The 27,323-nt window shown below is 39.7% G+C and overlaps 2 protein-coding genes across 3 annotated transcripts in view; both read left to right on the top strand.

Moving 5' to 3' along the window:
* Nucleotides 1–23,712, top strand: part of LOC117306972 (laminin subunit beta-1-like) — a 55,518-nt gene extending 31,806 nt beyond the window's left edge. Inside the window, exons 9-29 of the mRNA XM_033791576.1 lie at nucleotides 340–561; nucleotides 864–1,022; nucleotides 2,677–2,804; nucleotides 3,597–3,729; nucleotides 4,332–4,524; nucleotides 4,718–4,861; nucleotides 6,410–6,641; nucleotides 7,070–7,233; nucleotides 10,172–10,396; nucleotides 10,551–10,771; nucleotides 11,026–11,122; nucleotides 11,359–11,547; nucleotides 11,761–11,941; nucleotides 12,237–12,421; nucleotides 13,753–13,988; nucleotides 14,416–14,595; nucleotides 14,817–15,048; nucleotides 15,599–15,861; nucleotides 16,218–16,394; nucleotides 17,336–17,492; nucleotides 18,201–23,712. Of these exons, the coding sequence (XP_033647467.1) occupies nucleotides 340–561; nucleotides 864–1,022; nucleotides 2,677–2,804; nucleotides 3,597–3,729; nucleotides 4,332–4,524; nucleotides 4,718–4,861; nucleotides 6,410–6,641; nucleotides 7,070–7,233; nucleotides 10,172–10,396; nucleotides 10,551–10,771; nucleotides 11,026–11,122; nucleotides 11,359–11,547; nucleotides 11,761–11,941; nucleotides 12,237–12,421; nucleotides 13,753–13,988; nucleotides 14,416–14,595; nucleotides 14,817–15,048; nucleotides 15,599–15,861; nucleotides 16,218–16,394; nucleotides 17,336–17,492; nucleotides 18,201–18,343 (3,861 nt within the window). The 3' untranslated portion in view covers nucleotides 18,344–23,712. The remainder of the gene's footprint in view (nucleotides 1–339; nucleotides 562–863; nucleotides 1,023–2,676; nucleotides 2,805–3,596; nucleotides 3,730–4,331; nucleotides 4,525–4,717; nucleotides 4,862–6,409; nucleotides 6,642–7,069; nucleotides 7,234–10,171; nucleotides 10,397–10,550; nucleotides 10,772–11,025; nucleotides 11,123–11,358; nucleotides 11,548–11,760; nucleotides 11,942–12,236; nucleotides 12,422–13,752; nucleotides 13,989–14,415; nucleotides 14,596–14,816; nucleotides 15,049–15,598; nucleotides 15,862–16,217; nucleotides 16,395–17,335; nucleotides 17,493–18,200) is intronic.
* Nucleotides 23,713–25,466: 1,754 nt separating this feature from the next.
* The window catches only part of LOC117307062 (protein DENND6A-like), a 34,901-nt gene continuing 33,044 nt past the window's right edge, over nucleotides 25,467–27,323 (top strand). The window contains exon 1 of one of the 2 annotated variants that reach the window (XM_033791711.1): nucleotides 25,467–25,702. In XM_033791711.1, coding sequence (XP_033647602.1) covers nucleotides 25,523–25,702 — 180 coding nt within the window. In that variant the 5' untranslated portion in view covers nucleotides 25,467–25,522. The remainder of the gene's footprint in view (nucleotides 25,703–27,323) is intronic. The other variant, XM_033791712.1, reaches the window with a different exon arrangement.

Genomic DNA, 27,323 nt, shown 5'->3' with positions numbered 1-27,323 from the left:
GGCCAGGTCCTGGTACTTCTCGATCTTTTCCATCTCCTTCGAAGCTACCCTTATATCACCTGGCACCGCTATGTCAATGAGATGACACATCTTTTTCGTCTTATCTTATTTTTGTTATTATTATTATTATTATTATTATTATTATTATTATTATTATTATTATTATTATTATTATTATTATTATTATTATTATTATTATTATTATTATTATTATTATTATTATTATTATTATTATTATTATTATTATTATTATTATTATTATTATTATTATTATTATTATTATTATTATTATTATTATTATTATTATTATTATTATTATTATTATTATTCCAACCATAGGAAGGCTACTATGGGCTGAGTGAGGAACCATACGGCTGCAATTACTGTAATTGCGATCCTGGTGGCTCATATAACAGCAGCTGTAACCGAGATTCTGGCCAATGCTACTGCCGTCCACACATTAGCGGCAGACAGTGCAACCAAGTAGAGTCTGGATATTTCTATTCCTTCATGGATTACTTCTTGTACGAGGCTGAGTTGTCGCGAGTCCTGACACCATCGGTAAGACAATTTCAAATTTAAGGCTCATTGATAATAAGAATAACTAGTTCTTATAAAGCGGAGTTTACAATAACGTATACATGCGCTTTACATAAGTGCCCTGGTCTTTAGGCCAATAACGTTTCTGTAATCTTTCTCAGCTCCCTGGGAAGTATACACCTCCTGTGGCTATTTTTTTCAAACACAATATCAACCTTTTTTTTGATAACCAAAACTCTATTGAGTTTTTGGCACAGAGTGTATGATTTTGTCATTCAGCATCACATATTTTAGTTTGAGTTTGTTTTACCTTTTTGTTGTAGTTGGTGATGGTTGAGACCAGAGTGCGTGATGACAGCTCTTACATCAGCTGGACTGGTTCTGGATTTCTACGCATCACAGAGGGAGGTCAGATTCAGATCATTGTTGACAACATCCCAGTATCTGGAGATTATGAAATAGTTCTACGCTATGAACCATTGGTGAGTGGGAACCATTTGTGCCTAGATAAGGATATTGTAATTTGGGTTTTTTATTTTTTATTTGTAGAGAGATTAACTTACATCATAAGGCCGCACGACCACTTCAAGATGGGGGCTAAACTTAACTCGGTCTATTGACCTAAATCGACTGCAATTAGGGGCACGATGCTTCCTACTCTTGGGACTGAAACAGGGTTACCCCCTCACAGTCCGTAAGGATGTAGGCAAGGGTATCATACACTTAGACAAGTATGGTTCAATACCTTGCTCAAAGCCACAAACGTTATGACCAGGATTCAAACCCACATTCGATGCTAACTAGGGATTGTTGAGTGTTGTGTCTGAGGCACTTGACTACGTATTGATTGTTCCAGAGCGTGGGTTCGAATCCCTGCTCAGCAGTTAGTACCTTTGGGTGTTTTACTGAAATAGTTGGCACTAGTTGTTTTGTATATTCGGTTTGCACCATATGTACTTTGAGCGCTATAATGTAACTCCATAATACCTTGTAGGACAATACTGAGCTCTGTTGGCGTTACTGGGTGACAGATTTGAGCGCTACAATGTAACTCCATAATACCTTGTAGGACAATACTGAGCTCTGTTGGCATTACTGGGTGACAGATTTGAGTGCTACAATGTAACTCCATAATACCTTGTAGTACACTACTGAGCTCTGTTGGCATTACTGGGTGACAGATTTGAGCGCTACAATGTAACTCCATAATACCTTGTAGGACAATACTGAGCTCTGTTGGCGTTACTGGGTGACAGATTTGAGTGCTACAATGGAACTCCATAATACCTTGTAGGACAATACTGAGCACTGTTGGCATTACTGGGTGACAGATTTGAGTGCTACAATGTAACTCCATAATACCTTGTAGGACAATACTGAGCTCTGTTGGCATTACTGGGTGACAGATTTGAGCGCTACAATGTAACTCCATAATACCTTGTAGGACAATACTGAGCTCTGTTGGCATAACTGGGTGACAGATTTGAGCGCTACAATGTAACTCCATAATACCTTGTAGGACAATACTGAGCTCTGTTGGCATTACTGGGTGACAGATTTGAGCGCTACAATGTAACTCCATAATACCTTGTAGGACAATACTGAGCTCTGTTGGCATTACTGGGTGACAGATTTGAGCGCTACAATGTAACTCCATAATACCTTGTAGGACAATACTGAGCTCTGTTGGCATTACTGGGTGACAGATTTGAGCGCTACAATGTAACTCCACAATACCTTGTAGGACAATACTGAGCTCTGTTGGCATTACTGGGTGACAGATTTGAGCGCTACAATGTAACTCCATAGTACCTTGTAGGACAATACTGTGCTCTGTTGGCATTACTGGGTGACAGATTTGAGCGCTACAATGTAACTCCACAATACCTTGTAGGACAATACTGAGCTCTGTTGGCATTACTGGGTGACAGATTTGAGCGCTACAATGTAACTCCACAATACCTTAAAGGACAATACTGAGCACCGTGAGTGTTACTGGGTAACAGATTTGAGCGCTAAAATGTAACTCCACAATACCTTAAAGGACAATACTGAGCACCGTGTGCATTACTGGCTGACAGATTTGAGCGCTATATAAGAAGCCATTATTATTGTTATTATTCTATTTTCTTGTAGGTTGCTGGAGCATGGGAGGATGTCCGAGTAAGTCTGACCCGTCAAGGCAATATCCCAACTCAGAGTGTTTGTGGCAATACCATCCCACAAGACGACCTCTTAGCGACCAGTCTACCCTCTGGAAACAGGTACACCAAACAAACTTTCATTACGAGTTCTCTTTTCCTTTCTCTAGATCTTGCATGTATTCTCACCTCAGGATGTCATGTTGATAATAAGAATTATAATAATGCTGATAATACTGGTTATTGTAGTGCGCCGTGCCTGTCAGAAAGACACTCCTGTCACATAAAAAACTCTGTTTATGATGGTGCTTAAAGCCAAGACTGAATAAGTAAGTTTTTTATTTAGTTTTGAAGCTGGAGAGAGTGTCTTCTAGTCTGAGGTTACATTCCAAAGACATTTTCCATCATGTTAGAAATGATGGAGGGATGTTGAGGAGCATGGTGTTTGTGAAGCTGTCTTGTAGAAACCCTAAGCTGTACCGAGTCCTGCATGTATTGGGGAGATGTGACATGTATAGAATGATAGATGAGGAGTAGAACTGTGAAATTATCAATACTAATTAATACTGGAAAATACTATTTCACTACACAACTTAATAAAACTCTATAAATGCCTGCCAGTTGGTCCAGTGGTTAGACTGCAGGGTGTGCAATCACAAGGTCGTGGCTTTGAATCCTACCAAGCTAACTGCTGATTTCACAATGTCTAGACTAAGTTTTGTCATTTAGTTACTAAATCAAATTATCTTGATTTGTGCAAATCATAATCATATCCATTAAACCAAAATTTGTATGTAAGGTATGTAAGGTTGTGTTTATAACCCCTTGTGGAAGTGTGCTCAGTTCTCTTGTCAGTAAGATCATCTAAACAAACAAAGAAACAAAATGTTACCATAGTTTTCTTCATTCCACCAGGCACCGTTTGCTTGCATCAACATTCTGTCTTGAGAGAGGTAAAGTGTACACCATCGACGTTGACTTCAATAGCTTTGGAGGAGGAGGTGGAGGAGGAGGCCAGAATGTTAACACAGACATCCTACTGGACTCTGTAAGCTTATGATTCCATCATAATCAAGGGATTCGGTTTTTAGTGTAAACTAAATTCTGACAACAAAAATGGTGTTTAATGTTTGTACAGTTTCAAATGAAAGAACCTAGACTCACTGAGTGTGGAGATATTGTTTTTTGTGACACTATAAGGTGAACTTAGAATGCATACATTTTGTAATATTGTGTACAAATCGCCTACCCCATGTTTCATACGTGGTGAGTGTGCCCATTCAATAACTACATGTCGGTGGTCTTCGCTAATTCCAGCATGAAGAGTGTGTAGATCATAAATGGTCTGTTGGGAACGACATCTGCGCTAGCAATGTGGCTTCTAATCCCATCCAAGTGATTTGTATGTGGATTTTTTCCACAGTTCTCAGAAAAGTATACAGTACTTAATGCACATCGATGAAAGGGTAAAAACAACTATATTCTTAATTCCGATGCCAAAATATCTAATAAATCTTAACTCTCTCGAATCGTTTTTCTTTCTTCTTCTTTTTTTCGGTTCACTATTTCTGATGGCTGGAGTCTTTTGCTCTTTTGATCAAACATGACCTCTATACTTTTGCTGATATTAATGAATGTCTACCCCAATAGTTTGTGCTGATTCCACGGATCACCAACTTCAACATGTTCAGTGGATCTGACAGTATTAAACAGAACCGTCGTGACCAGTGGGAGTATTATCGCTGTGGAGAGGCCCACGTCTCCGCTATCCATGCTCCACTCTCTGATATCTGTAGAGAGCTCATGTTTAGTATGTCTGCTATGATGTTTGATGGTGCAGTGGGTAAGTGAGCCATATGTACCTTGAGTACCTTGAGCGCCTAGCACCTTGTTTGGTAGATACGTGCGCTATATAAGACTTCGATATTATTATTATTATGTACTCAATAAAATTTGCCTACTTATTTCCAAGGACCAAATATCCTGCCTGTCACAATGTTTCACAAGCTGTTTATTTCTCTCTCTCTCTCTCGTAGATTGTGAATGTGATCCCATTGGTTCCATCAGTTCAATCTGTGATGAATTTGGTGGGCAGTGTGAATGCAGACCAAATGTTATCGGTCGTCGTTGTGACCAGTGTGCTCCAGGAACATATGGCTTCGGACCCAGTGGATGCTCTGGTAAGTTCCAGGGCCTGTTTGTTTAGACCCAGTGGATGCTCTGGTAAGTTCCAGGGCCTGTTTGTTTAGACCCAGTGGATGCTCTGGTAAGTTCCAGGGCCTGTTTGTTTAGACCCAGTGGATGCTTTGGTAAGTTCCAGGGCCTGTTTGTTTAGACCCAGTGGATGCTCTGGTAAGTTCCAGGGCCTGTTTGTTTAGACCCAGTGGATGCTCTGGTAAGTTCCAGGGCCTGTTTGTTTAGACCCAGTGGATGCTCTGGTAAGTTCCAGGGCCTGTTTGTTTAGACCCAGTGGATGCTCTGGTAAGTTCCAGGGCCTGTTTGTTTAGACCCAGTGGATGCTCTGGTAAGTTCCAGGGCCTGTTTGTTTAGACCCAGTGGATGCTCTGGTAAGTTCCAGGGCCTGTTTGTTTAGACCCAGGGGATGCTCTGGTAAGTTCCAGGGCCTGTTTGTTTAGACCCAGTGGATGCTCTGGTAAGTTCTATGGCCTGTTTGTTTAGACCCAGTGGATGCTCTGGTAAGTTCCAGGGCCTGTTTGTTTAGACCCAGTGGATGCTCTGGTAAGTTCCAGGGCCTGTTTGTTTAGACCCAGTGGATGCTCTGGTAAGTTCCAGGGCCTGTTTGTTTAGACCCAGTGGATGCTCTGGTAAGTTCCAGGGCCTGTTTGTTTAGACCCAGGGGATGCTCTGGTAAGTTCCAGGGCCTGTTTGTTTAGACCCAGGGGATGCTCTGGTAAGTTCCAGGGCCTGTTTGTTTAGACCCAGGGGATGCTCTGGTAAGTTCCAGGGCCTGTTTGTTTAGACCCAGTGGATGCTCTGGTAAGTTCTATGGCCTGTTTGTTTAGACCCAGTGGATGCTCTGGTAAGTTCCAGGGCCTGTTTGTTTAGACCCAGTAGATGCTCTGGTAAGTTCCAGGGCCTGTTTGTTTAGACCCAGTGGATGCTCTGGTAAGTTCCAGGGCCTGTTTGTTTAGACCCAGTGGATGCTCTGGTAAGTTCCAGAGCCTGTTTGTTTAGACCCAGTGGATGCTCTGGTAAGTTCCAGGGCCTGTTTGTTTAGACCCAGGGGATGCTCTGGTAAGTTCCAGGGCCTGTTTGTTTAGACCCTGTGGATGCTCTGGTAAGTTCCAGGGCCTGTTTGTTACTCAAGGTTTCTACCGATGTGATCTGGGCCTACTTTCATGGCTCTGCTTACTGCCAAATTCTGTGCTTACAATCACCATTCCCTAAGCACTGTGCAAGCGCCGAATTTCTGTGCTAGCTGTGTAAGCAATTAATGCCGATGTAACATGGAGTGCGTATGAGCAAAATGTTCCTGCTAACAAGTGAAATATGCGTGAGGTAAGCATAGAATTTGCTGCATCTGTAAGCGTTGACTCTTCAAGTACTTTCAGCAGAGCTATGAAATTGGGCCCTTGTTGTCTTCTAGAGAACAATACAGTATGAATATTGGTTTGTGGTAACACCATGTGTGTGTTTCTACCTGCTAGGGATAAGTCTGATTATTTGCACAGTCTCAAGCTTTCCTCTTGACCCCCCCCCCCCCACAGTGTGTGAATGTGATTCACGCGGCTCTCTTGATGGTTTCTGTGACCCAATCAACGGACAGTGTTCCTGTATACCTAATACCTACGGCCGGGCCTGTGATCTGTGCGCACCAGGCTTCTGGAACTTCCCCAACTGCATTCGCTGCGATTGCAACTACCACGCCCCAACATGTGACAGCAGGACTGGAGAGTGTATCGAATGCCAAGACGCTACAATGGGACCTAACTGTGAGAGGTAAGACTAGCTTAGTAACCCCCCCACCCCCAACGTTCATCAGACTCTTAGCATTCCCAAAATCTCCTTTTAATGTCCATACAACTGCGATGACTTAAGTGAAACGCAAAAACACAGCGTTGCAATTGTGGATTTGCATTTTGTTTGCAACTGTGACAGCAATCATCACAAATAGGACTAAAGTGAAATTGATCTTGTAGATCGCTTATCAGTCACATGACTACCTACCCTCATAGTGGCATAGTTTACCATTTAGCTACTCCATGGGATGAGATGCAATTAAGGTTGAGTGACCTGACCAAGATTCCAGCCCACACTTTGTCACCAGAGCTAGAGTTTAATGCATTTGACTGCTCTACACCCCCAAAAAGGAACAATAAAAACAAAAACTTGTAATTCTGATTCTGTGTATGAATTTGAACGTGTAGGTGCCAGGATGGATTCTACGGTGAGCCAACTATTGAAGCTAATCTTCCCTGTCAGCCATGCATGTGTCCAGGAGGTGAAGGAAGTGGTCATCAGTTTGCTGATACATGCTACATTGATCAGAGCATTCAAACTGTAGTGTGTATCTGTGAAGAAGGATATACTGGTATGTAGTAATAATAATAATAGAGACTTGTAATGCGCACATACATTGATCAGAGCATTCAGATTGTAGTGTGTGTCTGTGAAGAAGGATATACTGGTATGTAATCATAATAGTATTAAAGACTTGTAATGCGAACATATCCAACCTGCTGGGTGGATACAACACTGCTCCTACATATCTCACCAGTCTCATCAAGGTTTACCATCCCAGACTTCACAACACTGCTCCTACATATCCCACCAGTCTCATCAAGGTTTACCATCCCAGACTTCACAACACTGCTCCTACATATCTCACCAGTCTCATCAAGGTTTACCATCCCGGACTTCACAACACTGCTCCTACATCTCACCAGTCTCATCAAGGTTTACCATCCCAGACTTCACAACACTGCTCCTACATATCTCACCAGTCTCATCAAGGTTTACCATCCCGGACTTCACAACACTGCTCCTACATATCTCACCAGTCTCATGAAGGTTAACCATCCCAGACTTCACAACACTGCTCCTACATATCTCACCAGTCTCATCAAGGTTTACCATCCCAGACTTCACAACACTGCTCCTACATATCTCACCAGTCTCATCAAGGTTTACCATCCCAGACTTCACAACACTGCTCCTACATATCTCACCAGTCTCATGAAGGTTTACCATCCCAGACGCCCTGGCCTTCGCTCTGGTTCAGACAGTACACTCTTGGCAGTTCCAAAGGTGCATTCTGCTGGGTGGGGTCGTGCATTCTGCTGGGTGGGGTCGTGCATTCTGCTGGGTGGGGTCGTGCATTCTGCTGGGTGGGGTCGTGCATTCTGCTGGGTGGGGTCGTGCATTCTGCTGGGTGGGGTCATGCATTCTGCTGGGTGGGGTCGTGCATTCTGCTGGGTGGGGTCGTGCATTCTGCTGGGTGGGGTCGTGCATTCTTCTGGGTGGGGTCGTGCATTTTATGCACATGCCCCCTGCCTTTTGGGCCATCTCATTCATTAAATTCGTTCTGCAGAGTCGGTGGAAGTTCCAAGTTCCAATTATCTTTCCCATTATCAGCGCCTTTATTTATTTGCTTATTGTACTTTTTCTTGTAAAGCACTGTGGTACCCAGTTTAAGAGTGCCGGTTCCCTATTTAAAAAGTTCAATAGACACTCTGTTTAATAGAATATTGTTTTATTGTCACTTGTAAAAAAACAAATATTAGTACAGTGAAATTCGTTTTGGTTTTGCGTGTCTAAAAATATTATGTTATATACAAATTACACTAAAAATTAACCATTTACAAAAATACATGGAAATATAATATAAACAACTCTGAAAAGTATTACAATATACAGGCGAAATACGAGAAAAAAAAATAGTACGATAGAATTAAAATCAGAAATAGACATTCATGATTAAAACCTGTCATTTAGAACACGAACAGCTGTGGGATAAAAACTCTGCAAAGCACGGTTGGATCCAGATTTAATTGAACCAAAACGATTCTTAGACCACATGGGCTGAAAGAGGGAATGTTCTGGGTGAAACTTGTCATCTACTATAGAGAGGGCTCGTTTTTTAACTCGAGAGAGATAGAGTTCATCAAGTGATGGAAGTTGGCAACCTATGATTTTACTAGCGGTGCGAACGATCCGGCTGATAAGCTTCCGGTCATCGGCTGTTGCATTGCCCCACCAAACGATCATTGACTGTGTCAAGACACTCTCAATCACCGCTTGGTAGAATTTCAACAGAAGTGGCTGACTGACATGGAAGCTTCTCAGCCGCCTCAAGAAAAATAATCTTTGCTGACCTTTCTTAACAATTGAATCTGCATTACATCCCCATTTCAAATCAGATGATAAATATACACCTAGAAATTTAAAACATTTCACTATTTCCACTTCAGAACCATTAATGACCAAGGGAGCAATAGCTGCAGGATTTTTGCGAAAATCAATAACAAATTCCTGTGTTTTATTGACATTTAATTCTAGATCGTTCTCAGTGCACCAGTTAACAATAGATTGTACAGTGTACTTCATTTCGGTACGATGTCTCGTCATTTTTAATTAATCCACATACAGTCGTGTCATCAGCGTACTTAACCATAAAATTTCTGGCTGAAGTACTGACGCAGTCGTATGTAAATAACGAGTACAGCAAAGGAGACAAAATGCAACCCTGTGGTGTCCCGGTATTTAAAACCAAGGGTTTGGAGTAATTGTTTCCGACTCTGACAATCTGAGAACGACCCAATAGAAAGTCTAAAACCCATTTACAAAGATTAACATTTAACCCTAGAAGAGTCAACTTGTCATATAATTTAAAAGGCGAAATCGTGTTAAAGGCCGAGCTGTAATCAATAAATAAAAGTCTTGCATAATTAGGCATTTTTTGATCCAGAAACCGAGTTACATTAAATAATGCGAGAGACACTGCATCCTCTACTGATCTGTTTTCCTTGTAAGCAAACTGATAAGGATCAAGAGCAGGAGGAATATTAGCTAAAATATATTGCCGTACCAGAGACTCTAAACACTTTGCAACAATTGATGTCAAAGCAACTGGTCGGTAATCATTTAAACAAACAGGTGTACGCTTGGGCACAGGAATGACAAATGAATGTTTAAATACCTTAGGAACATGACAAATCTTCAATGACCAATTAAAAATAATACAGAGAATGTCATGCAGTTCATTTTTGCATGATCGCAAAAGGCGAGAGGAAAATATTTCCATTAATAGAGACTTATCAAGCCCTAACCTAGGCTTGATATGTCATTCTTGTAAGGGCTCGACATTGTAAAAGGTACCTCTATAAGGAAGTCTAAGTTTGACCAGGGGCATGGAGGTGGTTGCCACCATCGAGTTTCAGGCCTGCCTACTTCCACACACTTATATTTTCATCCGTTGCCAAGACGCCTAACCATTCAATTTTGTTTTGTTTTATTGACATCTCTTGCAGGTATTCGTTGTGATCAATGCGACAATAACTACTTTGGTTATCCCTCGGTACCCGGCGGTAGATGTAGCCTGTGTAATTGCAACGGTAACACTAACCCCTTGACACCTGGTAACTGTGACGCTACCACCGGGGAGTGTAGACTATGTCTCTATGACACTGGTGGCTTTAGCTGTGATGAGTGTGCGCCTAACTTCTATGGAGACGCTCTCCTCAGGAATTGCAGATGTGAGTTGTCATTGAGAAATTAGCAATTAGCTTGGTAGGATTCAAACCCACAACCTTGTGGATGCAAGTCTTGCAGTCTCATCATGTGACGTAGGCCACATTCAATAGTGCCATTCAATACATTTTATAACCTAATTACTTTGTTCTTGCTTAGCTTGCCAGTGTAACATCCTTGGAACTGACCTAAGCGTCTGTGACTTGAACAACAACTGTGGGATCTGCAATCGGGAGAGCGGGGAGTGCCCGTGCCACCCCAATGTTCTTGGCCGTACCTGTGACCAGTGTGCTCCTGATCATTGGAAGCTTGCCAGTGGGGCTGGATGTGAGGCTTGCGACTGCTGTGTCTATGGATCTCTGCGCTCACAATGCAATGAGGTCTGTTTCAATATCTGAACTTGTTCACAAATATAACCCTACTCGTACTTTAATGATCATCACAACAGTCCTTGCTTCTTACATTTTGTATTGCCACAGATCACTAAAAGGAAAATTTCTGTCAACAAATAAATAAAACATCAATTCGGGGCCACCAATTTCAGTGTTTTTTGTTTTGCCTTTACACTTAAAAAGAAATACATGTGTTTTGTGTTCTTAACTTCTCCCTTTGACTCCTTGATTTTGTTGACTAGTTCACTGGGCAGTGTGAATGTAGAGCTGGATTTGGCGGCCGTACCTGCTGTGAATGTGAAAGCCTCTTCTTTGGAGATCCCCTGGAGGGATGTGAACGTAAGACCAATAGTTCTGTTTGATAACTCTGCTTACTGTCTTTGTCAAGTTTGGGATAAAATGGTTGAACAGAAGGGGAAAAAACAATTTGTAGCTCTTGCTCATTAGATGCTAGTAGATGAACCTGATTTTGCTTTTACTTTATCTATAAGGTAGGGTGTAAGTTACTTAACCTCTGCAACTATCGCAGGACCTTTGACCTTTAACCCTTGCCTAATTTGAATATCTCTACCCAGGATGTGAATGTGACCCCCAGGGATCTGAGTCCATGCAGTGCAACAATGACGGAACCTGTAACTGCCGCCCTGGTGTGACTGGAAGGAACTGTGATTCCTGCGCTTACGGAACAACAGGGGAAGTGCCTAACTGTGAACCGTGCGGGGAATGCTTTGATGATTGGGATGCTATCATTGAAGACCTTAGAAGTATGTCACCTCTTGATCTGCCTCCTCCCTCTCCACCCTACCCCTAAGCCTTTCCCACCCTACACCCATTTCTGGTATTGTTGTGGCTTCACAACCAGATTAAATGAATTTAAAATGAAATGATTGTTGTGTGGGCTGATCGCAGTGTCAGTAGAAACCATTTGTTATATTTAATAAATCTTCATCAAATTTTTCTGTGTTTTTTGTTTGTAGGGCAAACGAAAGAACTTATTGCACGTGCTAACAACATCACAGTTATCCTACCACCGAGCTTATATGAAGAGGAGTTTAAAAGGATTAATATGAAACTTAGCGAAGTACAAGATTTGCTGACTGGACCCAGCGTAACAATGGACGATCTCAACACCCTGCTGGACAATATCGCCCAAATACGGTAAGCATTTTGTATTATTTATTTTGTATATATTTTGTAGTTTTATTATTATTACTATTATTATAATGTTATTATGATATTTTTTTCTGGGGTGGGATAATGGGAGACTATGGTCAAAGTAAAGATGTGAAGATTGTGTGACTTGGGGATCTAGTGCTTTAAACTATCCTAATGATAGGCCTGTAGATAAATCTTAAAATGAGAACTGAACATTTAGTGCTATATTCTTATGCTTTTCTGATAGTCTTTTAAAGTTGCTACGTTTTTGTTTCGGTGGTTTGTTTTTGTGTTTTAGTGCTGATTTGGAAGACTACGACAAGAAACTGGACACTGTGGACAAAGACCTTCAGGACACCCAGGTTGAGAACTTCCAAGCAACGGAGGAATTGAAGCGCCTCCAACGTGAAGCCCAGGCGTTAGAAGAAGAAGCAGAGAGATTGAAGGCAGCGGTAGTCAATTATACAGATGGCAACATTGAAGGTGAGTCAGCTAACAGATTCACAGACAGGATTGCTGAGAGTGTGTCAGATAAGATTTAATGCTGAGAGTGTGTCAGATAAGACTGAAAGGCTGTGCATGGTGCACAATACTTAGTTAAGCCTGGTTCAGCTTATGAGTCAACTCGGCCCAAGTCAAGTCGGTCCCAAGTCAAGTCGGTCCCAAGTCAACTCAGTCCCAAGTCAAGTCGGTCCCAAGTCAACTCGGTCCGCATGGTTGAATTGTATGTTTTCTTTGAATTGATCAAAATAACTACTTGTCTTTTTTGACTTTGTACATGAAACGGGATAAGTCTGCACTGATGCTCGGAATATAATATTCAATGCCTTCAAAAGCGACCCATTTGTTTGTATGTTCAATATTCACTTATGAAAATTACCGATTGTGTTGGCCCCCAAAAATGTCTTCAAATGTCTCTTTGCTTTTATTTCAACCAGAGTATTGTTTTCTGTATCATGATGGCTCTCAACAATTAATTAATTGACAAACATTAATAATTAAATCATCTTTGATTTCTTTTCAAGTAACTTACATTTAAAATTAATTAATATAAAATCAGTACGAACTACATAATAATTATTAAAAACTAAAGAAACAAAATAATTTTATGTTTGGTTAAATTATAAAGAAAACTTTCAAGTTAACTTATAAGAATAACAAATAATATCCAAATCTACTAATTAAATAAAAATCATAATAATTATAATAATAAACTAAGACTAAAGCGCATTTTACAAGATACAAATAAAAATCTTTGGTTAATCATTGCGGTCCCTCCTCCCCGCCCTCCCTCCCGCCCGTGCAAGCTCCCTGTCTTGGGACTGAGTTGACTTGGGACCGAGTTGACTTGGGACCGAGTTGACTTGGGACCGAGTTGACCGGTACCCCTGGTTCATACTTCCTGCAAATGCTAATTCAAAGCAATTTTTGACATACATGTAACATGGTTGTTTTCGCAGCGAATGTTTTGCAGGTTTCAAACACAGTTCAACTGTTGCAAATTATTCGTTGTGATTTTTGTCGTCAACATTTATATTGCATTCTCATTCGCATGAAGTGTGAACCGAGCTCTATTACTACAAATCAAAGGTATTTCAGACTGAGTTGGGGTAGTTCTGAAAAGAACCATTGGTTTCAACTCGATGTTTTGATCAGTATGCTTTGATCATCTTCTGGAGAAAGCTGGACTCTAATGCTGCTTCCTGCTTAAAAACTGATGATGCAGATAATAGCTTGGGGATGCCTGAAGGCGGGAAATTTTCAAGAAAGTTCCAAGATTGACTTTTGACTTTCTCTGTTCTACATTTCTTTAGGTGCAAACAAAAGTATTCATGAGAGTCGTATCAAGTCTCAGGCTGCACAGGATAAGGTGGATGGAGCCGTGGGATTGGTGGATCAGTCTGAAGGAATCAGGGCAGAGGTAGAAAGCATCATCAGACAGCGTGAACGAGACCTCGCTCAGAAACAACAACAATATCAAGATGAACTACAACAGGTTGATAATCAACTAACTGGGCTGGAGGCAAGATTGGGAGAATTAAACCAGCAGGTAAATAGGTTTACCATTATCGATTCATAAACAGTTGGGAAGGTAGTGCATTCTGCTTTACCAGCAAGGCTCCTAGTGGATGATAGCTATGCTTATGAACTGTGAAGTGGGTAACCCTGTTTCAGGCCATGCCCAGGAGTAGGTGGGAACATGCCCCTGGTGGCAGTTGATCTGGGTCGATAGCCTGAATCAGTTTGGTGTAGCCCTCACCTTGAACTGGCTGTCCGGCCTTGTCATTTTAACTGATCTCTTATGAAAATTTAAAACTGGTAGTAGGGACATTTTCAAGTGTGTAAAAACTCGGGTCTTGGCCAATCCAAACAAGTATTTATCATGTATCAAAATTAAAATTCCCCCAAAATAAAATGCCTTTTCTGCATGAATTTGTTGTATGAATGATTGTTTTGATGATATGAACCGATTTAAGGTCTGTGGAGGTAGTGGTGAGACCTGTAATGCAGGTTGTGGTGGTGCTGGGTGTGGATACTGCGGAGGTCTCGGCTGTTCAGGATCTATCTCGGTATCAGACGAAGCTTTGAACCGAGCATCTCAGGCTAATGATAGATTCATGCAGAAGAAAGAACAGGCAGACGGCATGCTCACTGACGTAAGTAGATTTTGCTTGTAGTTTTAAGTAAAATTGTGGGTTTTTTTTTCAAGTGTATGTAAACCCAATCATTTTTGTATTAAGAAGACGTCTCATTGGCTGAGAGTTGTGCAATTGGCGTGCACAATTCTATTGTTTGACAATAAAGATATCCACAATAGCAAAGTAGATGGAGTTATTTTTGTGACTAACCTTGTATGTGACTACCGTTGCATTGATAGATGGAAGGTGTGCATGCACAGACCATGGATGCCTTAGACCTGGCTAAGATGGCATACGATGCTGCACTTATGGCTCGGGATGAGGCTGAAGGAGCACAGACTAATCTTACCGGTCTGCTCCAAGCTATTACTGACTTCATTGAGAAGAAGAAGGTTACTCCAGCTGAGATCCAACAGGTCGCTCAGATGGCGCTAGAAACTCGCATCTCACTCACACCAGAAGAAATCAGAGGTAAATACATGTGTACTATCAATAATATGGAAATAATATGGAAAAAAAACCACGGACGATGTCTGTATTTGCAAAGTTTTTTTCGCGCTGGCCTATGATGGACAGTTAATTACACGGGGAGCACCGTGAGAGCGCCCTCATTTGTTTGTTGGCAGCCAGACATCCAACATGAATATCCTCCCTGAGATTTTATTTTGTAGTGTGCGTAGCCATGCACCTACTGTGCTATGCTTTGTTTGACCTACATTTTACTTGGAGGGACAGAAGTTACTGGCAATCATGCCGTCTAGTATCCCTTTTTTCCCAAGAATTATTGTTAAGTCCTCGATTCAAGACCTTTGTCATGTTGTCGTAAAAATGTAGCATACACAAATAGATTTTTAATCATTGAGTTTGAACTATTAACAAATAAAAAGGTTAATATTGTGTTACCGCAAACCAAATATACATTGATACCTCACCATGCAATGTCTCAAATCCTATATTGTAATACCCCTTTCACCTTAAAAAAAATCCAAATCGTCTTTGTTATTCTTTTAACCATTTTAAGATCTGGCCAAGCAGATTGAGGACACTGTAGCCACTCTAGAGAACATTGATAAGATCCTAGAAGACACCACCGATGACTTGAAGAATGTCCTAGCCCTCAAGGATAGAGCTGACAAGGCAAGAGAGTTTGCTGATGAGGTTCTAGCTTCAGCGGAAACTGTTGTAGCTGCATTGGATGAGGCAGAGGTAGCTCAGCAAACCGCTATGGAGGCCATTGATGAAGCTACTGGCAATATTAATGACGCTAATGATAACCTTGTTCAGGTATGTCATGATCAGGAATTGGTACTCTTTCTTATTTCTTATCCGACAAACAGAAATACTCTCAGTATCTTCTCCTGAAGAGTGTACTCTTCAAAACGTCAAGCCCACACTGGCTCTTTACAGAACCAAACCTCACTCTAAAGAAATGTAATACATGGTTGTACCTGCAAGTTCACTATTTTTTGTTTACTTCTTATTTTTCACACCAGGCAAAGCTTCAAACACCACTTAGTATTAAGATTGTTATAAGAATACAGTGTAGTTTGAGTTATTGGCATTGAGGTGTTTGCTCGCTTGCATAATTTGTATGTTCAATTTGTCTCCTATGACTTATTGTTGTTTTTGTTCTTTGACAGATTGAGTCTGAAGCGGAGGCAGCTATTGACAAGACTGGTCAGATTGAGGTTAAGCTGGATCAGATGGAGGCTCAACTTGTTAGGGTCCAGGGCAAGTTCACTGATAATGAGGAAAACATCCGAGAAGCAATGGACTTTGCTAATATGGCTGATGCCGATGCTGACAAGGCCTTGGAGGTGAGTTTGAAGCCAAGCACCAAACGATAATATAAGGCATCATGATGTTTCTTACAGCTGAGCAAATCGTAGATCTGTAGGATAAAAAGATGGGCACTGGTCTAATGGGCCAAGATCGTAGATCTGTAGGATAAAAAGATTGGCACTGGTCTAATGGGCCAAGATCGTAGATCTGTAGGATAAAAAGATGGGCACTGGTCTAATGGGCCAAGATCGTAGATCTGTAGGATAAAAAGATGGGCACTGGTCTAATGGGCCAAGATCGTAGATCTGTAGGATAAAAAGATGGGCACTGGTCTAATGGGCCAAGATCGTAGATCTGTAGGATAAAAAGATGGGCACTGGTCTAATGGGCCAAGATCGTAGATCTGTAGGATAAAAAGATTGGCACTGGTCTAATGGGCCAAGATCGTAGATCTGTAGGATAAAAAGATGGGCACTGGTCTAATGGGCCAAGATCGTAGATCTGTAGGATAAAAAGATGGGCACTGGTCTAATGGGCCAAGATCGTAGATCTGTAGGATAAAAAGATGGGCACTGGTCTAATGGGCCAAGAATAGATCTGTAGGATAAAAAGATGGGCACTGGTCTAATGGGCCAAGATTTGTTATTGTTGTGCATTATTTTTGTGCTTTGTGAAATCACAGAGGAAACAAGATGATTTTGTGTGAGATGTTTTTTTTAAAAAGTCCTTATGTTAAAGTCATTATGTTTTTTCCTCCAGTGTGTTGTATTCAATTGAATTTATTTTTATTTTTTTCGTTTTACATTGCAACTCTCATGCTTATAAAAATCATTAAAGTTCAAAAATAAATACTCAAGTTTTGTTCACTGTTGAGATTTTGATCACTGTTGAGAATTGTTCATGGAGTGAGCCATGAGTACACACAAATGTATGAAAACAAAACAGAACTAAATGTTGTTGTGACTGATGATTGCAGGCTGTGGCTGAGCTAGATGTCAAGTTTAACCAGACCTTTGACCAAGCCATGAGTAAAGCGATGGAAGCGAGTAACGCTCGAACCAAAGCAGAAGGTCTCAAGGATGAAGCCGTTGCCTTCCAGCAGAAGGTTACTGAGCAACTCAACAATCTTAAAAGTAGGTCTCAGGTTCTTATGTAGCACTTTTTACACCTGAAAGGTGTCCCAAAATGCTTGTTAATTTAATGACATGTATACAGAGCTACGTGTGGAATAATTTTGATTAATTTTACAGTTACCTTGTAATGGTTTCCAACCTTCCTTTAACCTCTTAGCATTGCGCGACTCTTGCGGAATATATAGAGTCTGTGTATGGCTAGTCATGCTATAAGCCTTTGGCATTAATGTCATCATGTCGCCCTCAAAGAGGTCAAACAATGACAAAATGATGAAAATGCAACCTATTAATGGGTGGCGCATAGTATCGCCAAATGAGCAACCTATCTTTGGTCTCTTTTTAGTTTTGATAAACTCCGGAAGTATGTTTGTGAAGTAATTTGTATCACTCGGGTCCAATATCATGGCTCTGCTTACCACTGAATTGTGTGCTTACTACATGTAATTTAACCAAACTCTGCCTACTGTGCAAGCGCCAAACTGCTGTGCTAGCTGTGAAAAATGCCTTGTAGTGTGGAGTACGCATGCGCACAACCAAAAATTGCCTGCTCACCCCTGAAAAACGCATGATGTAAGTGCAGAATTCCCTGCTTCCGAACGCTTAGATTCTTTGCTTATGGTAAGCAGATCCATGAAAGTGTGCCAAGTTGTCACCAAACTATCTATTTGGTTCTTAACCGTTTAAATCACTGTCTTTGTTTATTTTCAGGGATGCAAGGTGTTTTTAATCAGAACGAGGCAACAATGACAGACCTATCAGATGAGATCAACTTGCTGAATATGAGAATGATGGATCTTTTGGCTAATATTCAGACTAAAGCTGAGTATTACCGAACCTGCCAGGGAAACTAAGTTAGCGCTTAGAATGGGCGTGGCGTCCTCACAATAACCTCAAGATAGGGTTTTCGATCATTCTAACCACAACCTCATTTGTTCTTTTATTATCAACCATCAAACTTTGCACACTGCTATTTGTCAGTGAGCAATTTCTGGCTAAGTCAAACCCTTGTTTTACAGTGGATGACTTGTGAATACAAAACCTGTTCAGTGAAGCCATTGTTTTATTGTTCTGTCATGTAGTCCCACGTGATCTCAAAAATTTATCTGCCATGGAAAACTGGTCTGTGTTGTTGGCCTTTTCCCTGAAGTTGCATGTTTGTTCATTGGTTCCAAGGCTTCATCACTCATGTTGAGCTGTTGTTCATTACAGTCACTCTTGAGTCATAGCATAGCTTATTGACCATCCATGTTGACTCTTGAGTCATAGCATAGCTTATTGATCATTCATGTTGACTCTTGAGTCATAGTATAGCTTATTGATCATTCATGTTGACTCTTGAGTCATAGTATAGCTTATTGATCATTCATGTTGACTCTTGAGTCATAGTATAGCTTATTGATCATCCATGTTGACTCTTGAGTCATAGCATAGCTTATTGACCATCCATGTTGACTCTTGAGTCATAGCATAGCTTATTGATCATCCATGTTGACTCTTGAGTCATAGTATAGCTTATTGACCATCCATGTTGACTCTTGAGTCATAGTATAGCTTATTGACCATCCATGTTGACTCTTGAGTCATAGTATAGCTTATTGATCATCCATGTTGACTCTTGAGTCATAGTATAGCTTATTGATCATCCATGTTGACTCTTGAGTCATAGTATAGCTTATTGATCATCCATGTTGACTCTTGAGTCATAGCATCGCTTATTGATCATTCATGTTGACTCTTGAGTCATAGTATAGCTTATTGATCATCCATGTTGACTCTTGAGTCATAGTATAGCTTATTGACCATCCATGTTGACTCTTGAGTCATAGTATAGCTTATTGACCATCCATGTTGACTCTTGAGTCATAGTATAGCTTATTGATCATCCATGTTGACCCTTGAGTCATAGTATAGCTTATTGATCATCCATGTTGACTCTTGAGTCATAGTATAGCTTATTGATCATTCATGTTGACTCTTGAGTCATAGTATAGCTTATTGATCATCCATGTTGACTCTTGAGTCATAGTATAGCTTATTGATCATCCATGTTGACTCTTGGGTCATAGTATAGCTTATTGATCATCCATGTTGACTCTTGAGTCATAGTATAGCTTATTGATCATTCATGTTGACTCTTGAGTCATAGTATAGCTTATTGATCATCCATGTTGACTCTTGAGTCATAGTATAGCTTATTGATCATCCATGTTGACTCTTGAGTCATAGTATAGCTTATTGATCATTCATGTTGACTCTTGAGTCATAGTATAGCTTATTGATCATCCATGTTGACTCTTGAGTCATAGTATAGCTTATTGATCATCCATGTTGACTCTTGAGTCATAGTATAGCTTATTGACCATCCATGTTGACTCTTGAGTCATAGTATAGCTTATTGATCATCCATGTTGACTCTTGAGTCATAGTATAGCTTATTGATCATCCATGTTGACTCTTGAGTCATAGTATAGCTTATTGATCATCCATGTTGACTCTTGAGTCATAGTATAGCTTATTGATCATCCATGTTGACTCTTGAGTCATAGTATAGCTTATTGATCATCCATGTTGACTCTTGAGTCATAGTATAGCTTATTGATCATCCATGTTGATAGTTTCCTCAGCTTCACCATGATTGTTTCTGAAGAGAGCATCACCATCAAGTAAAATAAGCAGCATCTATGTAAAAATAGTAACAATTTTAAAAGTGAATGTGCTGCAGAGCTAAAAATGGCTGCTGTTATAGTTTGTCAGCAAAGCTCACACTTTCAAAAAGAAAACAAAAACAAAAAACACTGCCTTTAAAAAAAAAGCATTTCTATTGTTGTGTTCTTTGAATTCAATCATTTTAAAGAAATATCCGGCAAAATTATTAATTAAAACAAATTATAACACTAGTGGTTTGTAAGTGATCTAGTTTTCTACTTTTTGTACTGAATCTGTGTTTGTGGTATTTATATAACCAGTTGTAGTTTTGATTTATTATTAATGATATGTGGAGAGAAAAACCTTTTGTCATCAACAAAATCTTGAGAGAATTTTCCTGGGAAAAGTGAAACAAGAAAGAAAGCTGTAAGGCTGAAAACTTAACTGGCAGTATTTATAGTTGATATTTCCTCTGTATTTTTATAGAGTTATTGTGTAGTACTATTTTGTATGTAATTTGAGGGATTTTTAACACAGAAAGTGTCCGATAGAACCGTATTTGATGGTATCGAACTTTTCATGCATGAGCAGTTTATAAAGCATTTAAAAAACCAGTTGTGTTTAATACTGATTCACACATGTGTGGGATGACTTCACATACTTACTACATTCACAGGATCTCATTTTGTTGTTAGCTTTAAATTGTTGGAATGGGTCAATCACATCCAAAGATCAAAACAAATAAATAAACAAAGCAACTAACTGTAAACTGTGTTTTAGAGAAGGTAAATGTCAGATAGAGAGGCAGTAGACTTGGAACTATTTCGTTGTGTTGCCTCTTTTGTGGATACATGTAGGTAGTCCTTAATTGACTCAATGGACAACTGGAATTGAGTATTTCATAGTGTGTATTTAATGTGAACAAACCAAGCAAGCAGCGCACAGTATGCGTTGACAAGCATAGTGGCTTCATAGTGATTTTCTGTTGATGTTGAAGAAGCCACACTTGACCAAGTACACTGGGCGTGGTTGCTTGGTTTGGTTACATTTTATACCAACTGTCATCATGGTGAAATCCTTGTGCGCCCAGCGTACCGGTGATGCTTAGTGGCTACATTTTGTTCATTTTTTTAATTGTACCCACTAAGAGTGATGTGACTTTGGTCATCACATGGCTAATGACAACACAGTTGAAAGCCAGCCATCTTTACAAACAATGATACGTGATTGTTTTTAATGCACCACTATGTGGTTTAAAAAAAAATACCTTTTGTGGCATGCAGTAGTTGTATCAATACATGATTAGTTGGTGAGCCACTTTGCTGCGTACCAAGACTATGCGCGGCCCAGGTCCAGAACCAAACTTGCCGGTACAGATTGCAACTATCGAGATTTAACCAGTCAAAGCGTTTGGTGCCTTGAGACAAAACCAAATAAACACTGTCTGTAGGATTCCTTATAGATGCTTCTCATTTCATCTTAACCTTCTTCATGTGTCACTTTATTACTCTTGTAAGACAGTGTGATTTCATCCCATAGTAACCTTTGTAAAATATAATTTAACCATTTAAGTTTAAACAAAATCAGTCAACATGTGTAATCAATTTTTTTTTTTTTTTTAACAAGGTGCTCTAGAATCTATTATGCTTTCATTAGGGAAACTGATCTGGTGCTATTTAGCAAATTGTGATTCATTTATTCAAGTGTGTTAAAACATTATTGTGTATTGTAGATCAAGTAAAACATATTTAAGCTCTGGCCCTTATTAAGCAGGTCTGACCTGATCAGAAGAAACCACAGTTCATGGATGAAGATGAAGACTTATTTTGAATGAAATTTGTATTTTATAAACTCTTTGTTTAGCTCGGAGCTGATTTTTGTATTGCCCTTTACAAAATTTGTATTTGTGAAGCCACAACATTTGATCGCAGAGTTACTTTATTATTTTAGCTCATAATAAATCATGAATAAAATTCATCCAAGAGTTGACATTATTTGTCAAACTACCAATGTTGTTCCTTCCCTTTTACCACTAGGCTTCATAATCATGTTTGATTAATTTCTGGTCTTTTTTGCCAGTTTCAGGGACTTTTATGTGAGACATTGTTATGCATTTCAATACCCTTTTGAACAATTACCAAGTTTGTTTTGTTACCATGGTAATCTTAGCTGAACCAATCATGGAGTTTGCTTCCATTGCATCATCCCACACACCTTTTGTACAAACTTCTTTTCAGTTTTTTTAACAACTTGTAAGATTTGGCAATGTTTGTGTGTCTTTTTTATATTTATATGGTGCAGGGGGTTAATATGCTGTGGTTTTTATAAAACTTTGTAAAGATTAGTTTTCCATGTGTACAAGAAACACCCGTAGTGGTTCATAAAAGCCCAAAGTAAATTAAAAGTGTTTTATTGGACTGTAGTTTGTTTTTGTATGTATGGCTGCTTTATATCACCCTATTATAATAGTAAGCTCATTTCACACTGCAGAGCTAATTCCCAGGGAATAAAACCCCAGGAAAAGACTGGGGTCCGGTTGGCGTTGTGGTATCTTTCCTAACAATCCACCTGTAGGACCACTGTTGGATCCGGCTGGTGGCACTGTGTGGACTGGGTTTTCAGTCCCTACCTGATTGTGGGTTTGGCCCTGGAATAAATAGTCTTCTCTCCCTGGGGCTCTTGGCTGATATATTTATTAAGTTTGCTTTTCTGAGAAACCAATACTTTCATGTTCATTTTACACTCAGAATGCTCTCCCCGTGATTATTTCGCTTAACCCTCATCCAAGCAGAGGTAACTGTTGACACCTAACGTAATACCACTGGGAGTTTCCTAGAGTTACCAATATCCAAGCTTTAACTTAGGTCATCCAAAGTTGCTTTCCAGTGACATTATTGTCTGATGTGAAAGTGTGTTAAAACCAAAGGTCCACACAAAAAGCAGCTCCTCATTTCTTAGGGCAGCCAAGTTCAAAACTAGCTTAGCAATGTTATGAGTTAGTAAGTAGAAAGAACAAGTCACCAGCCAAAATGCCCGTAAGTAAAAATTGCTCGTCCCCTGGTGCCCTGATGTTATTTGCTAAGACAAAGCATTGTTTACAGCATATCTACAAAATCAGACCCAATCTTGTGAACAAACGGCAGCGGGAAAAACAACCAAATTACACTTGTAATAGAACCTTTTTCATGTGTGGCTGCAATTCATGCCAGTTGCTTGTATGACTCCAATACCGTGTAGGTCTATTTTAAGTAGCATATCGACTAGATAATTATTAATATTTGTTAATATATTGAGGATTTTGATGAAGCATTCTGTTTTGTTTGTTAATTATTTACTAGAATTTTGTAAACTCAATTTTAATTCTAGATTAGTGCATGTAGGCGAATTTCGTGATTCAATAACAGTAACCCGTCATGACAGACGTCTGTGTCTCAAACTTAACACTCAGCCCCTTTCATTTGTCAATTTTTTTTTTAAAATGCCGACGAGAAATTTCATTTTAAGTGCTTTATTATTAACATATAAAAAAAAAAAACTAAAGTTAAATACTTAATAAAAGATGTTCAGCCCCACTTTCAATGTCTGTGTGTAATTTATTTTGCCAGGAGGTTTGTTTTTTTCTTGTGTGAAAGATTATAGTCCATGTCATTGCTAAGCAATGTAGCTTGACTGACTGAGAATCCCCCTTCAATTCGAAAGAACCCATATTTTAGTATACCACTGACTGACAAAACCTTGAAGAGCCCACTTAGTGCAGCAGATATAAGGGAAATGTTCTGTTTTCCTTTCAATTTCAGCAAAATTCGTCCAAAAACACTTGGTTTCTGTATTTTCCCTGCAATATTGTTCATTCTCATCTCGCGACGCGCACAGCATTCCCTTATAAGGAGTTGTTTACCCGATCGGGCTGAGGGCCTTATCATTTCATAGCTGGAGGGGTGTTGTGTTGAAAGAAATCATTGAACAGTTATAATGTTTGCATTTATTTTACTTTTTACCAAAAAGTGTTGATGTTTTTTGCTTGAAATGGGATTTATGAATGGGAATCAAAGTGTTGAATCGGTTTTCAACTAGTGGTTTAAATCCGCCGAGGTCTGGTTCTTGATAATTTACCTCGACTTCGTCTCGGTAAAATTATCAAGAACCAGGCCTCGTTGGGTTTAAACCACAAGTTGAAAACCTCTTCACCACACATTGATTCCCTTAGTGAAGATGTTTCCCAACCACCCATCCACCTACGCACCCCTACCCCCAAACCCGCCCTCGCTCCCCCAACCATGACCCAAACCCCACCCCTCCACAGATAAGGAGTGTAGTTAGCTGCTAGCTTGCTGGCTAGTATATGGAGGACCGAAAGTGGACAACGCAATTTTCACAATTTTTTAATATTAGAAAATGAGAATTTAAATACTTTAAAGAAAAACCATTTATTGTAAATCTTCATTTTCTGCTAGCAGAAATTTTGAATTTACTTTTTGCCAGTTACTGCATGGAGGTTACTGGCGGTCGAAAAGTAGACAACCCAAATTTCCAAATATGTACTAGCGGAATTTTGAATTTTACTTTTTGGACCAAACCATTACTTCATCATTTCTGCCAGTAGAATTTTGGATTTTACTTTTTGAATTTTACTTCAGGGATGTGGTTTCTCTAAATGTCAGGACGTGACATTTAAAGGTCGCTGAGTCGGCAAAGATCAAAGCTAAATTTGACAAAGCTGACTCTAAGCGGTGACTGCAAGATATTATTTCCAGCTACCAATGATGCGTCTACTCTGGCAAGGAACCGTCCAAAACGGGGAGGTCTTTAGCGCCAGCTCGTATAATGACCATTTTTGAATACGGAATAAAAAATAAATTAATGATTTTAGGCCTTTTCAGATTCAGTATTTCTCGCTTCTTGACGGACTAGTCGAAATTTGGTTTGGTCCAAAATGTAAAATCAAAATTTCTGCTACAAAAAATTTGAAATTTGGGTTGTCTACTTTTCGACCGCACTTGCAAAAAGTAAATTCCAAATTTCTGCTAGCAGAAAATGGAGATTTGAAAAATGGTTTTACTTGAAAGTAAATTCTCCTTTTCTTCTATCAAAAAATTGATGATTTGGTTGACCACTTTTGGTCCTCATAAGCTAGCCCATAGCTAGCCCAAGCGGTGATAACACCTGTTACGCATGCGTATTACACACACATGACCCTCGCTCTCTTTTGCACTGTAGTGGAGTCTGGGCTGCAGACACAAACAACCATAACCTAAACTGACAAATCAGACTGGTGCTGACAAAAGTACTTTATTTTTGCGAAGAAGTATTTTGTGTAATGAACGAACACTGATGGCGGATGGCTGAACTCTGACAGCTTTGTGAACAGCAGGCTAAGTTTAACAATGGCGACAAGTGAAGATGGAGAAAATCGCCTTCGTTCTTCATTGAGCAGTATGGATGGTTCTGTTATCAAACAGGAACCTTTTCGTTCGAAGGCGATCCTGCCATGGGATAGACTGTCAAACTGGCTGCATTGTGTCTGTGTTGTCACTTTCGACTTGGAGTTGGGACAGGCTTTGGAGGTAAACAAAAGACTTGACTGAGTTTAGAGTCTGGAACAAAGTTGTTTTACGATTTATTTAGCCTTTGTTTGGAATGGTTAATTCCAATGATGGAATGGTGAATCGTGAATGAACTTACACTTAATCTCATAATTAGAGTTAGACGCACCAACATTGAAGCACTGACTCAGTCTGACCATCGCTGACTGTAGAAAATCATCCAATTGCTTAGTAATAGTAGTAAGGGAGTAACCCTAACTAAATTATAAATAGTAGGAGTTAGCCCGAATTGTGTGTGATGTGGCCAAGGCTAGCTTAGGATTCAGCTATAGCCCTGGGGGACATCAGTCAGTGCCACACTGACATTCTGGGTATAAAGCTTCTTTACAATTCGAACACAAATTTGACTGAAACTTTCTTTGAGAAGTTGAAATTCCGTTCATATATTCTTTTAATAATAGTTAGTGTCCCTTACGTACCTTACCACTTACTACCCTGACTACATTTTCAATGAGTTCACAGCTGACAATCCAAATAATATCCAAGGAAGAAATTATTTCTAAAAATATGTCGAAGTCTTCACTGGTGATGTGATCATCATGTACCAATTGATAGCGTGAGCCCAACTGCAAATGGCTGTGAGTACAGTGTGCCGCGATTGGCATATCTTGCTGATGGTCGACGGCAACTGGTTAACCGTTAGGTGCCTATACCTCACCTTCAACTTCTCCAACATACATTTTAAATCCAGGATGCATAAAACTTTCAAGTATTACAGCTCAAATACTGAAATAGAATTTTTATATTGACTAAATTCAGTTACAAAATTTGAGGGTTTTTTTTGTAAAAAAATATTTAGGCCTATAAGCAGCAAAGCCGTCGGCTGCCGTCTTGCTTTTTCACAGGGCTTGAACATTAAGGACAACAGAGGCACTTTCCAATATATGGAATAGTCTTGGTACAAGACGTCAATGCTCAGTTCTGCATCTATAGTATACTATGTTCTGCGCTTCGTGTAAATTGCTTGCTGACTAATCCACTGCTAGGTGGTTGGTTGACGCTAGTTGACGGCGATTAGGCTGCAAATAGTAGACCGCCAGTGATCAATGCAAGAAAGTGTTTACACGGAAGTTAGTGCACGACATGGGAATGGGAAACATCATTTGTAATTTTCTTTTCATTAACACCAAGGGAGAAAATTTAACCATTTTAAATAAAGCCATCTTGGAGTTTATATTATATATTATATTAAATATTTATTGACCAAACCAACAGCAGACGAGCCGCCAATTGCAGGAAAGGATGATACACAAATTAAAAATATTCATAGACTTTATGAAATAATGCGTATGTACAAAGTTAACAATTAAAATAGAAAACATCTTTGGAAAGAAAATTCAGACTACAAGGAACATGTGAGTAAAAGGATTCCTGGGCTAGGATTGAGCTAGCCTTGGCCACACAAGTGGGGCTACCAATTGCTATTTTGCTGAGTTGCAATTTCGGATTTTGCCTTAAAAACAAAATCCTTGTAAGGGCCTATGCCACAAATTAGACAAATTTGTTATTTTAAACTCTATATTACGATGACAATTGATTTGTTTCTCATTTATCCTTGTGAATGTACTTTGTAAATTATGCC

The sequence above is a fragment of the Asterias rubens genome, chromosome 2 (assembly GCF_902459465.1).
Source record: "Asterias rubens chromosome 2, eAstRub1.3, whole genome shotgun sequence".
NCBI classification, from domain to species: Eukaryota; Metazoa; Echinodermata; class Asteroidea; order Forcipulatida; family Asteriidae; genus Asterias; species Asterias rubens.
This window is presented reverse-complemented; position numbering and strand designations above follow the sequence as displayed.